This window comes from Oryza glaberrima, chromosome 1 (assembly GCF_000147395.1).
Source record: "Oryza glaberrima chromosome 1, OglaRS2, whole genome shotgun sequence".
NCBI lineage: Eukaryota > Viridiplantae > Streptophyta > Magnoliopsida > Poales > Poaceae > Oryza > Oryza glaberrima.
In genome coordinates, this window is record NC_068326.1 from 4,496,490 (window position 1) to 4,511,389 (window position 14,900).

The 14,900-nt window shown below is 41.9% G+C and overlaps 1 protein-coding gene and 1 long non-coding RNA gene across 2 annotated transcripts; both read left to right on the top strand.

Moving 5' to 3' along the window:
- Window positions 1-5,844: 5,844 nt before the first annotated feature.
- Window positions 5,845-8,472, top strand: LOC127785693 (protein indeterminate-domain 7-like). Its single transcript, XM_052313097.1, has 3 exons — window positions 5,845-6,596; window positions 6,670-7,069; window positions 7,156-8,472. Exons 1-3 carry the CDS (start codon window positions 6,434-6,436, stop codon window positions 8,045-8,047), a joined length of 1,455 nt encoding a protein of 484 aa, XP_052169057.1. The 5' UTR covers window positions 5,845-6,433; the 3' UTR covers window positions 8,048-8,472.
- Window positions 8,473-11,230: 2,758 nt separating this feature from the next.
- Window positions 11,231-12,437, top strand: LOC127785704 (uncharacterized). Its single transcript, XR_008019854.1, has 3 exons — window positions 11,231-11,468; window positions 11,605-11,817; window positions 11,916-12,437. It is a non-coding gene; the product is annotated as an uncharacterized LOC127785704 (long non-coding RNA).
- The last annotated feature ends 2,463 nt before the right edge of the window (window positions 12,438-14,900 follow it).

Sequence of the window (14,900 nt, forward strand, 5' to 3'; positions counted from 1 at the left end):
TAAAATTTGAACTGAAGGGAGTATAGCCGTCAAAGTTATATGATGACCAAGGCTGATGAGCAACAATTAACTGATTAAATTGTGTCTCGCGCCGACGATGTCCTCCTTTTGTCGTGGAGCATATGCAAACATGCATGTACCACTACACCATCATCCGACATTCTTTCGGTTTCAATTAACAATTCGATTGTTTAAGTTGTTTGGTGTCTTTCGCTTGCTTGCTTCTGCCGATCGAGCTAGCTGCCATTCGGATCACCAATCCCTGCATGATAAACAATTAATTAATTCCTTAACCTTTTTCATCTGTGTGCCGACGATGGCCTGCTGGCCTAAGCTTAAATTACCAAGCCAACTACTGATACCAACAAATGATAAAATTAACCATATATCCGATTAATCCTAATATGGAGTTAATTAATTAGTTGTTGTTCTTAATTAGAGAAGTTGATTGATCAATGTAAGTCGTAGTGAAGTGCATAGTCCTACAGTAAACAAAGGCAGATCATATGATCGAGCAGCAAGCTGATAACAATGGCACGAATGATCTTTTGAGAAAAAAGAGAGGATAATAATGTCATGAACTATTGGACAAGGATACCGCAACACACGAGAAATGATAACGACATGGGTTTATGTACAGCTTGCCAATGCAACAACGACCAACGCATCGTGACATATGTATGACATGGTCCATTATATCGTCGATCTGCTACAGGACAGCAAAATGAATCATGTCTTTACAAATATGGAAATATTCCTACATTAGATAATTAGTAGGGACAGACAAATTAATGTTCAATAAGCACATTTCAACGAACCAACCTGAAATGTAATAAATACTTCAACATATATGCTAATTATATTATTGGACCCTTCATGAACCATATGGTGGCTGATGGCTCAACATTTCAAAGATAAAAATGTCGTTGGTCTTCTAATATACACTACATTAATGTAGTAGTATATATCTTTTGGTGAGCGAAAGAGGAGAATTTTTTTTAGAATAATTATCAAGCCTTGGGTTAATTGATCAGGCAATAATCCCGCCTTCCCCTTAAAAAAACAAAATCTTGAACATTAAGGTTGCCACGGTCCTAGTTAACCATTATGCACCATCTCACCAGACCATATGAACAATGCAATGGTGTCGAAGGTGTTGATGGTGTAAGTTGGAAATGGGGAACAATCATTGGACCTAATAGAAAGCCAAAAAAAACTAGAATGCCCTTAAACTTTGTTTCAACTTTAATGTATTTGTCCGTTATCTTTTCAAACTCTAATATGCATTTGTCCCCCATTCCCTCAAATTTCAATGCATTGATTATCTAAAAACAAATTCTTTGTGGACAAATGAAAAAAAAATGTATAAATAGCGCGCCATGCCATCCACCCATTGGATCTTTTTGAAAAAAAAAAAAGGAAGAAATTTATTTTTATCATCATAATACACAAAAAACCAACATTGGATTCCAGACAATGGGGCCATGATCACTGTACCATAAGTCGATATCAATTGTTACATCCACTGTACCTGGCTACACCGAAGGAACATATTGGAAAAAGTAGCCCACGAGACCAACCTCTCAAGAAGGCTCCATCAACGACTTGCCAAGAATTTAGAAAACTCAATTCAATTTCACGGATCAATCATATTATATTCATGGACTATAAGAATATGCATCGGCCGTACAATGTTTTGGCGCAGTAGCTGTTTTGCTTTTTGGATCACCAGTACAAATCAAGAGCAGTTTATCAAATTAAGCAAAGTGAAGCTGACGTGGAACAATATTTGACCCATCTATCTATCTATCAAATCCCTTGCTTGTCTCCAAAGGAAACTAATTAGCAAAGATGAAAGAATAACCAAGCTATGCGTAGTTTAAAAGTTCACTTTTTTTGAGTGAAGGACATGCTAACCCACGGGTCTATAAACTGTTCATTTGCTGACATCTTCTTTTGTTTCTTTCTACATGTCCTGCATCCATCTATGCCTGCAGGGACCAACTTGCAGCTGCAGGTAGCTGGTTCAAATCCTCAGGTGATTTTGTTAGCTCATATTTTGGTAAATAATTCCATATGTACATAGTAGCACCTGCTCCACCATTTGAGTGGAGTGTCATATATAGGTGCAGTACTTGAATTACTCACTCCGTCCCAAAATAAGTGCAGCCGTGTAGTTCACCGGCTGCACTTATTTTAGGATGGAAGGAGTATATATTAAGCCTTATTGGGAAGATGATTTCCTCCTAATCCACAAGTTTTTTTTTTCACAAGTTTATATGTTATACCAGAGGATCTAGGTCTCTCTTGCAACATACGGATTTTGCAGGATTTTCACGGGCATTGAGCTGATAGGTGTGAAAATACTGTAAATTTACCATTCTTGAAAATGCGCCTCGGTGAATTTAGCACTGTCCTATTGTTGTTGACTTATCATCACACTAGAACAAATGTACTGGTTAGTGGGCTCAGTGGGTCATAGCTAGTTAAAACCCTCGTGTGGTTTTCTTTAGCCTGGAGTGGTAAAGAATTCCATAAATCCGTAGCAGCACCAGCTCCACCATTTGAATCTTATAGTCTAGAGAAAGACTTGGGGGCTTTTTTTAGGTTTAGATTTATTGGTTTAGACTTTTAAGTTACTTATAAGCTAAAGGATTTAAAGTCCTAAGTTTAATGATAGAGTCATATATCTCTCTCACATAAGTCAAAAAAAGTTTTTCCAACTTAGTTTTTGACTTAATAGTGAAAGTAGCTTATGGCTTTAAAAAAGCCAAACGAAAAAATTACTTATTTGTTTAGCTTTAGCCTTAGATTTTTCGATTCATAACTGTTTTATAAGCCTAAACAAAGAAGGCCTTAGAGTTTTACCGTATAGCACAAGTTGGTGGGCTAGCTGGCTCGGCTTCAAGCCTCATCACCTCTTAATAAACATTGGTAGTTACTCCTCTCATATATATAGGTTTTAAGTACTTGCATAACAAGTCTTGCGAACACCATTTTTTGTTTTTGCGAACGCCTTGAATAACAAATCTTACTGAAGCCCTATTTTAAAACATGAGTTTCCCCCAATCCCTATATCAATGAACTGATTCATTTGATTTTTCACGGATTTCAGGATTCATGCCTCTTTTGGAACATAGGAATTTCGGAGGTTAAATTTTCATGGACATTGGACTTGTGTGTAAAAATGCTGTAAAATTTCTGTGTGCTTCAGAACAGACAGAGCTGGGTAACTTACCAATGTCCTGTCATTGTTGACTAGCATGAGACACTAGGACATACGTACTGGCTGGCTGGAGGGCCCAATATTGGGGCCTGAAATGAACAATGAGATGCCAATATGGAATTTCAATTTGTAGCTAGGAGTAGCACAAACTAGGGATGTGTGAAGTGAATCTGAAAAACCATAGGTGAAGCCGGACGATGGATGGATGTGCATGGGCATATGGTGGTGTGGCCCTGCAGAGATGAAAGGAAAGCATTGGGGTGCATGCAGAAGGCCGGGCCAGAGATGAGATTTTTGCTTTGGTAGGGGTCCCAAGATCAGGCTTTAAATTTGGGGCTTTTGCAACAAAGTGTGGTTGTGCTCTTGTCGTTGGATGACCTAATCTGAGTAGCAGTACAAAGCCCCTGCCACACATGACACACACCAGGACAACCATAACTGCATCTGCATTGACATTGGCTTTAATTTTTCAGCTTGTTTTTACTTTTCCAGTTTGGCCGGTCTTCATCGAGCACAATTTACTCAGGAAAAAAGATATGTATTCCAGCAAACATAATACTTTCTAGGAAAATGATATACATATGTCCTTGTTGTCTAGCTACCGTGTACGACCACGGCCACAATGGAAGGCTCAATCACTCGGACGATAAATGTCTCACTTCGGTAATAGAATCTGACATGTGCTGCTGACGTCGTAACAAAGTCGGACGTTGCGATCGTACGTATAGCAGCGTTCTACTTTCTAACATAGAGTTACAAGCCAGTAAATAAAAATTATTATAGAATTTCATCCCCGCTGAGCCACATCATCAATATATTTTTATTATTTATTGGATCAATTGGTCCCTCAAACATCCGCGGTTAGATTAGTTATTACGTCTATACAAATGGCTAATAAGGTCCAAACTAGAGGTTAGGTTCAGACGGATCTTCACCTAATTTTCGCCTTGTCTCACCTCGCAAATCTTAATTCCTCTAATGTTTTTAGCACAACTATTTTTTTATATGTTTATCAACCATCCTTAATTATCTATATATCCGGTCGTAATGCGCGGGGTTGCATCTAGCTAAGTATTATGTTACCATCTATAACGTCCCGCTTTCCCCCAGGCTGGGCCCGCTTACATCTAATAGCTTTCATAGGTCATAGATTTCCCTCATAGACCAACACGCTTAACCCTGGAGTTCTTTGGAAATCGGCTTTCGGAAAAGAAGTTGCAACTTGTTGATATAAGTATTCTATTAATTCTATTAAGCCCTGGGCTGGAATGTCACACCATCTTTCTTATTCATGAAAAAAAAATCATGTTTAAGCTCTAAAGGAGTATTAAATAACTTGTGAAGCCCCCAATCAACTTGAGGGGAGATTGAATGGTTGGAAGCTACTTGGGCACAACCTTTTAAAAATTTTCATGGAAGGAGAACATATATAAAATTTTGCATCAGGGTTCAGGCATGCATGCATGTCAATCTACTACTATTTCTGTACTACTTAGCTGTGAAATTCAATCAATGGGCCAATGATGTGTGTGTAAATGCAAAAAGCTGACCCTTTTGCTTAGCCTGCTTCACCCACTAACTCAGCACACTTTTCTCCCTTCCTTAACAGCATAAATGAATGAAGAAGCCCATCATTCTCCAGGAAATCATACCAACCTTTCATCAGACCATACTAGCTAGCTGCTAGCTTTCCTTCCCCACTTTTAAGATCGCCAAAGCTGATTGTTTGTGTGTGCCCTAATTTTGTTGCCCTACCTGAAGCAAACAAACATTCATGGCTGCTCACTTATCTCCACTAATTTAACAGTTGTAATTAAGATACCTAACCCAAAGCTGGAGGAGAGATGTGCATATGCTGAAAGATACACATGCATGCACAGTGACCGATCAGAATTCAGAACAATGTGGAAAAAAAGAAAAGTGGATGATCTCAGATCGACCTTTATGTCTCATGTATTGGTGTTATCACGCCCTGTTCCAACATTTCGAAGTTAGTTAACACTCACTACCTATATGCTTTGTTTCAGATGTAGAAAAAAGATTCAATTATTCAGTATGAATTCCTGCTCAGGAACACCATTAGCTTTAATTAATCAGGGCCCTACACAATTAATCAGGGCAATGGTGATCATAAGCAAAATTCAGACTTGTCAATTGTGACCCATGTCCCACCTGTCCACTACTTGTCTTTGCACTTTAGCTCATGTATATCTGGGCACTATTCGGAAGAAGAATTTTTACAATCCTTAAAGAAAGTATTCACAGGTAAAAATTTTAGTAACTTGAGATATCTAATACCTAGAGATATTAAGTTTTATCAGGTGCTGCTTCAGGAGCTCTCCAAAGAGGACCCTAAAATCTAATCTCCCAGCTAGCTTTGGAGGCAGTAATTAACATCCATTGGAAGAGCATAGAATGGGATTAGAGCACAGTAACAGCAGGTAAGCAGGCAGGCAGGCATGTACAGGGGATTTCTTGAGTCCAGTGCATCACAGTCTGAAGAGAGAGAGAGAGAGAGAGAGAGAGAGAGAGAGGCAAAGGAAAAGACAGAATGCCCAGCGATCCTTGTGGGGTGTTGCTGACACGGAGCTAGCTAGCTAGCTAGCTAGAGAGAGTAAGCTACTACTACCCTAGTAAGAGAAAGAAAGAAATACACAGTGATAGAGATAGAGAGAGAAAGCTATAGTTCAGTGTGAATTGTGGGTGTCATCCAATGGGTGGAGGGGTTGCACTTGCACACACACTTGCTCCTCATTCCTCTCTCCTCTCCTCTCCTCTCTCTCATCAACCCTAGCTTGATAGTTGATTCAACCAGCCAATATATTCGATCTCCCCTTCTCTTCTTCTCTCGATCGATCGGGTGATGAGAAGCCAATTGAGAATTTGAGATCGTTCGATCATCACCTCGTTTCTTGCTGAGATTATAGCCAAGCTCCATGATTCCGTCTATGCCGGTAGTGACACTGCAGGAAGGTGCACACCAGTAGATAGCTAGTGGCAGCAGCAGCAGCATCAGTGGAGCTAGTCGTCGTCCCGGCCGGCCTCGCCGTCAGAGATCGATCGGTGTAAGTTACAGGGTGCAAGTGCGATCGATCACCACCAGCGCAGCGAGATCTGATTGATATCGATCCATCGCCGATCGATTGATCATACGTTCAGATATCATAATCAGCAGCAGCTGGTAGAATTCAAGAGAAGTTCGTCCAGATGATGCTCAAGGATCTGGCCGAAATTCAGCAGCAGCAGCTGCTCGCCGCCGCCGAGGAGAACATGTCGAACCTGACGTCGGCGTCCGGCGACCAGGCCAGCGTCTCGTCCCACCCCGCTCCTCCTCCCGCCAAGAAGAAGCGCAGCCTCCCCGGCAACCCAGGTCAGCACCGAATTCTTCGATCGCGATCGAGTTAATCGAATTTAGGATGAACTAACTAACTAATTATGGGTAGATCCTGAGGCGGAGGTGATCGCGCTGTCGCCGAGGACGCTGATGGCGACGAACAGGTACGTGTGCGAGATCTGCGGGAAAGGGTTCCAGCGAGACCAGAACCTGCAGCTGCACCGGCGAGGGCACAACCTGCCATGGAAGCTGAAGCAGCGGAACCCCAAGGAGGTGGTGAGGAAGAAGGTGTACGTGTGCCCGGAGGCCGGCTGCGTCCACCACGACCCGGCGCGCGCCCTCGGCGACCTCACCGGCATCAAGAAGCACTTCAGCCGCAAGCATGGCGAGAAGAAGTGGAAGTGCGACAAGTGCTCCAAGCGCTACGCCGTCCACTCCGACTGGAAGGCCCACTCCAAGGTCTGCGGCACCCGCGAGTACCGCTGCGATTGCGGCACCCTCTTCTCCCGGTCAGTCGTCTCTCGTCGCCGCCGCCGCCGCCGCCGCCATGGCCGTCGTCGGAGGTTCTGATGATCGGGTTGCGGTGTGGGTGCAGGCGGGACAGCTTCATCACGCACAGGGCGTTCTGCGACGCGCTGGCGGAGGAGAGCGCGAGGGCGGTCACGGCGGCGGCGGCGGTGGCGGGGCAGCAGCAGCATGGCGGCGGGATGCTCTTCTCGCAGGTGGCGGATGTGCTTGATCACCAGGCGGCGATGGCGATGGGGGGGCATGGGCTGATGCAAGAGCTGTGCCTCAAGAGGGAGCAGCAGCAGCAGTTCGCGCCGTCGTGGCTCACGGCGCAGCAGCAGCAGCAGCAGCTGGAGGCGATGGCCGGCGCGGGGAATCCGGCGGCGATGTACGGGTCGGCGAGGCTGGACCAGGAGTTCATCGGGAGCTCCACGCCGGAGAGCGGCGGCGCGCAGCAGGCCGGCCTCAGCTTCGGGTTCTCGTCGACGTCATCCGCGCCGCCGCACCCCGCCGCCTCCTCGGCGCACATGTCCGCCACCGCGCTGCTGCAGAAGGCGGCGCAGATGGGCGCGACGCTGAGCCGCCCGTCGAGCCACGCCCACATGGCGCCGGCGGCGGCGGCGAGCACGCACAACAGCAGCAGCAGCGCCGCCACCACCAATGCTCCCCCTCCTCCTCCTACCAGCAACGTGTCGAGCACTTGCGTCGGCGCCGGCGGCTACGGGCTCGCCTTCGAAGCGTCCCACTTCATCGCAGCAGACGAGAGCAGCAGGGGCGCCAGGTCCGATCGTGACACCGGCAATGGCGTCGCCGGAGCCGGCAACGACGGCCTCACCAGGGACTTCTTGGGTCTCCGAGCCTTCTCCCACGGCGACATAATGAGCATGGCTGGCTTCGATCCCTGCATGTCGACGACGTCGGCGTCGTCGGCGGCGCCGTACGACCACCACCACCACAGCAACAAGCCATGGCATAGCTAGTTACCACCTCGGCCGCCATGGATGAATAGCGAATGAATCATGCAAGCAAATCCAAACAAATTTTGTTCGTGGGCTACTCATCGATCGTTCGACAAGAACTGCCTGATGATGATGATCATGTCACGATTATTTCATAGCTGGGTAAGTGAGTCGAATTTACCCAGCTCTCTCTCTTTTGATGTTCCAATTGAGGTTTAATAATTCGATGTTCTTTTGGGAGGGTATGGGCTGTTCAATTCATATATATGGAACTTTTCAAATTATATACTGTTGTTTATGCTAGCTATATATCATAGTTAATTCATCTTCCTACTGTAATAATAAAATTTTTAGACATTCTCAGCTCATAAAGCTGTGTAGAGCTACTGCCATTAGAGCTCCATTTGTAATCAGTTGTTACCATTAATCATTCCCTTAAATTTCTAGTTCCTGAAGAATGGATTTGCATGCATTTTGAGCTGGGGGTGCACTTAATTAATAACTTATCTGGAAAATAAATGTGGTGTGATGAAGTAAAATTTTCAAAATCTGTGTTTAATTATGGGCTAATGGTTTTCATATGTTATGCACATGTTGTTGCCCGTATATACTTAGTTGTAACTGCACAGGTTTCCTTCATTTCTGATAAACTGAATTGGAGTACATGTAAATGTTTTCTCTGCTAAAATGAATGAAATTGGAGTGAAATGTTATGAAACATTTTTCAGAAGAAAACACGGTACTGCTTCAGAAAGCCGTAGCAGTAATTCGAGAACTTTAATCAATGCAGCAGTGTAAGGCTGTAAGCTGAGAACTACTATGTCATTATAGTTACTGAAACCGCCTTTAAAATAAAACGTTGACAAGGAAATAAACACTACCCAGTGTAATCTCACTCTCTCAGCAGTAACAGTATTGTGACATTATCAGTAAAGTTCATGCCTTGTTTTTTTTTTAATATTGGAGTACTCTTTTTATTCATTTCACATTTTGGTTATACAAATAAAATAGTTTCCAATGCCTATTTCAAATGTAAGTACATCAATCAATAGACATACCTTAGGGCTTAGGCATGTTACTTTTGACAAGAATAAACCGTATTATTATCCCTGCCTGGACCATTGCATATTCTTCTTCACACCAGTACTTAATTGTGTGTACTCTGCAGTTATTAGATTAGGCATTTAACAACATATATAGGCAGAATGTCAGATAAAGTTGCCAATTCCCTCCAGAGTCATGCATGGGCTAGCTTATGGTGTGTGCTGTAGCTTCATGCATGGTAGAGAAAAACTGTTCTTCCATTTGAATATAAATATTTTTTCTAGCTAGGTGCATGGAATGGGCATTAATTGCAACTATTATGTAGAGTTAGCTACTTTAATTTCCCTCAAGACAGAACAGTCAAGATATTCCGTAGAATGTCCTACTGGCTACATCTTTTCTGGAAAGTGAATAGTAGAATGTACTGTATTACACTGCATCTTACACAATTTTAGGCTTTTGAATGCTAAGATCTTTTGTTGCAAGAAAGCAGTCGTTTTAAACTTCATGCAAATCAGTGAATCTTGCACGATGAGTTTTATTTGATTCTGTCATTATATACTCATAATTCAAGTATGACACATAAAAGTTTTATTTGATTCTGTCATTATATACTCATAATTCATATACTATCAAACATGAAGAAACACGCATATATAGATATAGGAGCAACTGCTGCTGTAGGTAATTAAAATAACCAGGGTTTTTTTTTATGCCAATTGGCCTTTTGCATGCTTTGGTAGTTTCTACGGAATCATGATTGATCACAGACGACACAGACGAGAGCTCCAGCAAGCCAGCCATGCCATCCATTTCTTTCCTTTTGGCCATGCCTTGGTGATCTCAAATGCTTGTATTTCCCCCTTGTCTTGTTCCAGGGAATCCTCATGATTTCATGGCAGCAGAAACAGGAAACAATCCCTGAATATATTAAAAAAAACACCATAGACCAAGCTTGAAATACTCCATCTTTTGAAAATATAAACATTTTTAGGTTCTTCAGCAAAAACAAAGGTGGAGGGAAAAAGAATTCTCTTCTAGTCACTTCAATTCAGTAGTCAAATTTTGATATTTGAATTGCTTATAGTATTCCTTTTCCCAAGCATCTCATTGGTTAAAAATGTACATTGTTTGTGCATTAGAATCAGTGGCCTAGAAATGTTTTCATATTTTGGATGGAAAGAGTATAATTATATTATTAGCAATAGCCCCCATTTATGTGTCATACTTAAATTTATCCCTCAAACATAGCTTATCTAGTTTATCTACTCCATTGAAGAGGAAATGATGTCAATGTGCATTTTCAGAAACTAAAGAAGAAGATAGAGATATTGGAGCAGTTTGTGTTTGGCTTTCATGCATGTCATTGCTAGGTATATATGTGTAGTCGTAGCAAGTTAGCCAAGAAATGGTTGGGCAGTGGGTGGCCCTGCAGAGTCCGGCAAGATCGGCACTACTGCTCACATGTGAGTGACCATCCATCTCTCACCATGGATGCATGATGATGGGGTACTACTGCTGCTGCTTCTGCTGCTGAGCCTGAGCCTGATCAAAAGAGAGAGAGAGAGGAGAGAAAATTAAGCAAGGAGCAGCTGGAAAAATATATATGCAATGCAAGCTGTGCTGTGTGTGCATAGTGAGCTTGGTAGTAGAGGGGCTGCAAGTTTGGAATTGAGCATGGACATTTGGTAGACAAGTGCAGCCTACTTTGCCACCAAATATTCCCACGCATCAAAGTCAGGGCTCGCCGCCAAGCGCTACCGGACAATCCCCCCCTCGTCACGTGTCCCTTTCTCAGTAGGAGTGAGTACCCCTCTCTCTCCTCTTCTTCTGTGTGCGCATGCTTCCATCCATCACAGATGAGAGAGAAACACCATACACTAGTCTACTCTGCTGGAGTAGAGCAAGTTTAATAGCATAGCCCATTATTAACTTCAATTCATCTATACACAATGTCTTGGAGTTTATGCTGCAGCTTGCTACAGATCTGTAGCCTGCTGTTTTTCTCTCTTATCGTTTATCTCATTAAAATATGTTTATAGCTGGCTAATAGCCTGCTATTGTACCAGCTCGTAGTAGTAGTGTTCTGCTGGGTTACCTGGCAGCAGCAGCAGCAGCAGTAATTGATGATCGATGATGCACTGTGGAGAATTGCAACTCTCACAGCAGCAGGTGTACATTGCTTTGCTTGATCATGGTCATGGCGTAGGAGTATATCGATTGGCTCATGCATGCAGAATTGCAGATGGAGACGACGAGGTAGAGAGAGGGATGAGATGACGGAGTACGAGTAGTAACTTTCTCCCGGGGGTCGCGTCGATTGATCCTGTGTGAAGAAGAAGAGAGAAGAGAAAGTTGCGGTAAATGTTGGCGGCCATCGCGATCGAGGTTGTAGTGGGTATGTTTAGTTACAAAGTTTTTTTTTTCAAACTTTAACTTTCCATCACATTAAACCTTTTATACACACAACTCAGTCACATCGTCTTCAACTTTAACCAAATTTTAAACTTTGGGCCAATCTAAACTTTGTGTAGGCCATCACTACTACACCCAGCTCGTTCCTCCTAGCCTAGATGGCCGTGCATGCCTCTGCATCTCCATGTCTAGAGAGAGAGAGAGATGTGGATGGATGGATGGATGCATGGTGATGATGGGGGAGACAGGTGAAGGAGGGAGAAAGCCGAAACTTTTGTTGCCCGGCCCGTTGACATGGAATGGCACCCCAAGCCCGAGGCCCTTAGCTCAACGTACGTACTAGCCTCGCTTTTTCTCTGCTAATGAAAAGATGTGCATGCGTTTACTATCTCTAATTAAACCCCTCCAATGATATGCTTGGTTCCTACAGGATCTGTGTTTTAACACTGCACTGGAGTAGGGCTCCCATCGGATGTTACAATAAGCCAAATTTTGAATTTTCAAACTTAATTTTGAGATATTTCCAATGTAGTTTTTTTTTCAGCATTGGCTTTTAAGTTACAAAGAACACATATATAAAAGTTTTACCTACAAATTTATTTTTATTCCATAATAAGCCGTTTTGGCTTATTAGAAAAAAAGCCAACCGATGGGGGCCTAGGATAGGATGTACTATGGTTGATCATATTGTCGCTTCCCTCCGCACCAACGGCGGAGGAAGGAAAAATGGGAATGTACTAAAATAAACGCTGCTATGAGTTTCCGTATTCAACTTTAATTGTCCATTTTATTTGAATTTTTTTTATGATTATTATTTTTATTGTTACTAGATTATAAAACGTGAACAATACTTTATACATGACTTATGTCTTTTAGTTTTTTTTAAAAAAATAAATAAGACGAACAATTAAAGTTCGACACGAAAACTCATGCTGCGCTTATTTTAGGACGGAGCAAGTGTATAACAAAATGTTATTTTAATGATATGAGTTTTGGAGCACTGACCCAGCAAGTCAACATCTAATATGACAATAGCTAAGATCAATTAACGACATACGGAAAATAAAGTAAGGAAGGATATAGCAAAATACCTCAACAAAATAAAGATTCGACAAAAAATAGCTAATTTGTAGACAATAGATATATAGATAATTTGCCAAAAAAAAATACACACCATAAAAGATAAATTACATATAGGTACTTTAGGAGATCTAGGCAATGCACTTTCCTTTCTTTCTTTTTATTTTTTTAAGAGATTCTCTGCTCAGTACCACTGAGTTCGTCACAGTTTTTAATGACCGAAATACCCTTTCAGTCATCTTACCTAGCACAAAGTTCCTAGCGCGCCCCAATTTTTCCTCTTCGAGCACCACCTTCCCAACACCGCCACCTGTAGACTCTAGCTAGTCTAAATGCAAGTCTACATGGTCTAGACAATACATCTACTATCGACATATTATTTTTGCACACAAATGAATACACTAAACACACTTACACATGTCCCAAGATGTAGCCCCTCTCATAGAGTCGTGGGTCGGAGGGAGGTGGGAGTAAGGTCCACGGTAGCAACTAGCAAAGGAGAAGCATTGCGATTTCGTGGCTGCGAGTGGCTTAGAGCAGAGAAGAAGAGTATGGAATAGGATGAAAACCCTAAAACATATTGGTTTTGGGGAGGGCACGAAGTTTCATGTCCTGCCACACAAAAAAAATGCATTGGTCCATTGCCTAGGCTATAGTCTAAGCGACAGTTTTACGGTCTACACTCATCTCGATGCTGTCTAATTGTGTGGTCGAGACAGTCTAGAACTAGAACCGTCTTTGACTAACTAGATGGTCAAACGGTCTAATTCTCGGTTTAGGCTCTAAACTCGATGATAACCAATCGTCTAGCGTCTAGACTATGGTCTAGACGAACACTGACGGTAGGATCGAAAAACAGACGTTTAACAATGACAAAATCATTTGTATACTCCTGAAATTTTAGCTAATTCCTTCTATACTCTTGAATTTTGCTTACTTCCTTATATACCCAAAATTTGATTTTGATCCCTTCCATGCCAATCCCGTCAGTTGACCGTCTGATTTCTATAAAAATGTCCATTTTACCCTTTGGATGAACATAAAAAAATTATGAATTACATTATTGAAAATGTAAAAGTTTGTCGCATGAAACTATTATAGTTATGAGTTTGCTGTACGATACATTATTTATGATAAAATTTATTTTTAGATAATGAAATAAAAAATATGTATTTATTTTATTTTTTTAAAAAAAATCATAAAATAATGAGGAGCATTCATACAAAGATATGACTACCAATGCTCACGATACTATTTTTATGAATGCTCCCGATAAAAAAAATCCATTATCCTATTAAATTTTCAAATAAATTTTTTAGTTTATTACATTTTTTTATTTTCAAAATTTATGTCAATATTTTCTGATATATAATTATTTATAGTCTCATTAGTTTCATAAAATGCACACACTTTGCACTCAAACAAAAATTTCAATCTTTTTCATGCTTATATTCAAACCTAAATTAATCATCAAGGGCATAACAGACATTTGCAACCAAACGTAACAGTGAAAAGAAGAAAAATGTAACGGCAGGGCATGGAAAGGATCAAAATTTTAAGGGTATAGAAGGGATCGAATAAATTTCAGGGGTATGAAAGAGATTATGTGAGTTTTCATGGGTATATAGAGAATTTACTCAAAATTTATCCATGTAACCATGAGTAAAAATTTTACTTCTAATATTTTTTTAATCATAAGTAAAAGTTTTACTCATCGTGATATGGATAAATCCTATTTCTTGATTTTTACGGTAGTTTACATGTTTGTACTACTACATATAAAGATTTGTAGTACATATTTTTCCCATCTAGTCTCACTTTTCATGAGGCACATCTCTGATTTCTTTCTTCGTCTGCCAATGCTTATGTTCTTGCAGCGACGGCCGATAGGTGGCCGGAAACAAGAGAGAGATGAAAATTCCGGTGCATGTAGAGGACAAAATGTAAAACTCCTAGTGGTAAAGATCGAAATCAGCGAGCAAAATGCAAAAATTACCTGATCATCAGTTCATCACCATCACCTAAGTAATCCAGAAATACGGCTCAATCATCCACTACTTGATTGGGCCGAATCCCTCTCAAAAATCGATGGGCCTGAATTTGACTCCTGTGACGAGGTACCAGGGAGCTCACGGCGGCCCAACATTTCTCTGCGTAAAGGCTCAAGCCGCCGGCGGCGGCCGGAGGAGCTCGGTCCGGCCAGCGACCTCCGGCCGTTTCGCGTTCCCGGCGATCCCCGTCTCTTCCCCTTCTCTACCACCTAGCTCGATGCACGATGAACAGAAGCGAAATGCAGCATGCTGTTGATCAAGTAAAATTTACCTGGATTGCGACC

Coding starts and splice junctions, on each gene's coding strand:
- LOC127785693 (XM_052313097.1), top strand. CDS start 6,434: ATGATGCTCAAGGATCTGGCCGAAATTCAGCAGCAGCAGCTGCTCGCC. Junction 6,597..6,669: donor CAGCCTCCCCGGCAACCCAG/GTCAGCACCGAA, acceptor AATTATGGGTAG/ATCCTGAGGCGGAGGTGATC. Junction 7,070..7,155: donor TGCGGCACCCTCTTCTCCCG/GTCAGTCGTCTC, acceptor GTGTGGGTGCAG/GCGGGACAGCTTCATCACGC.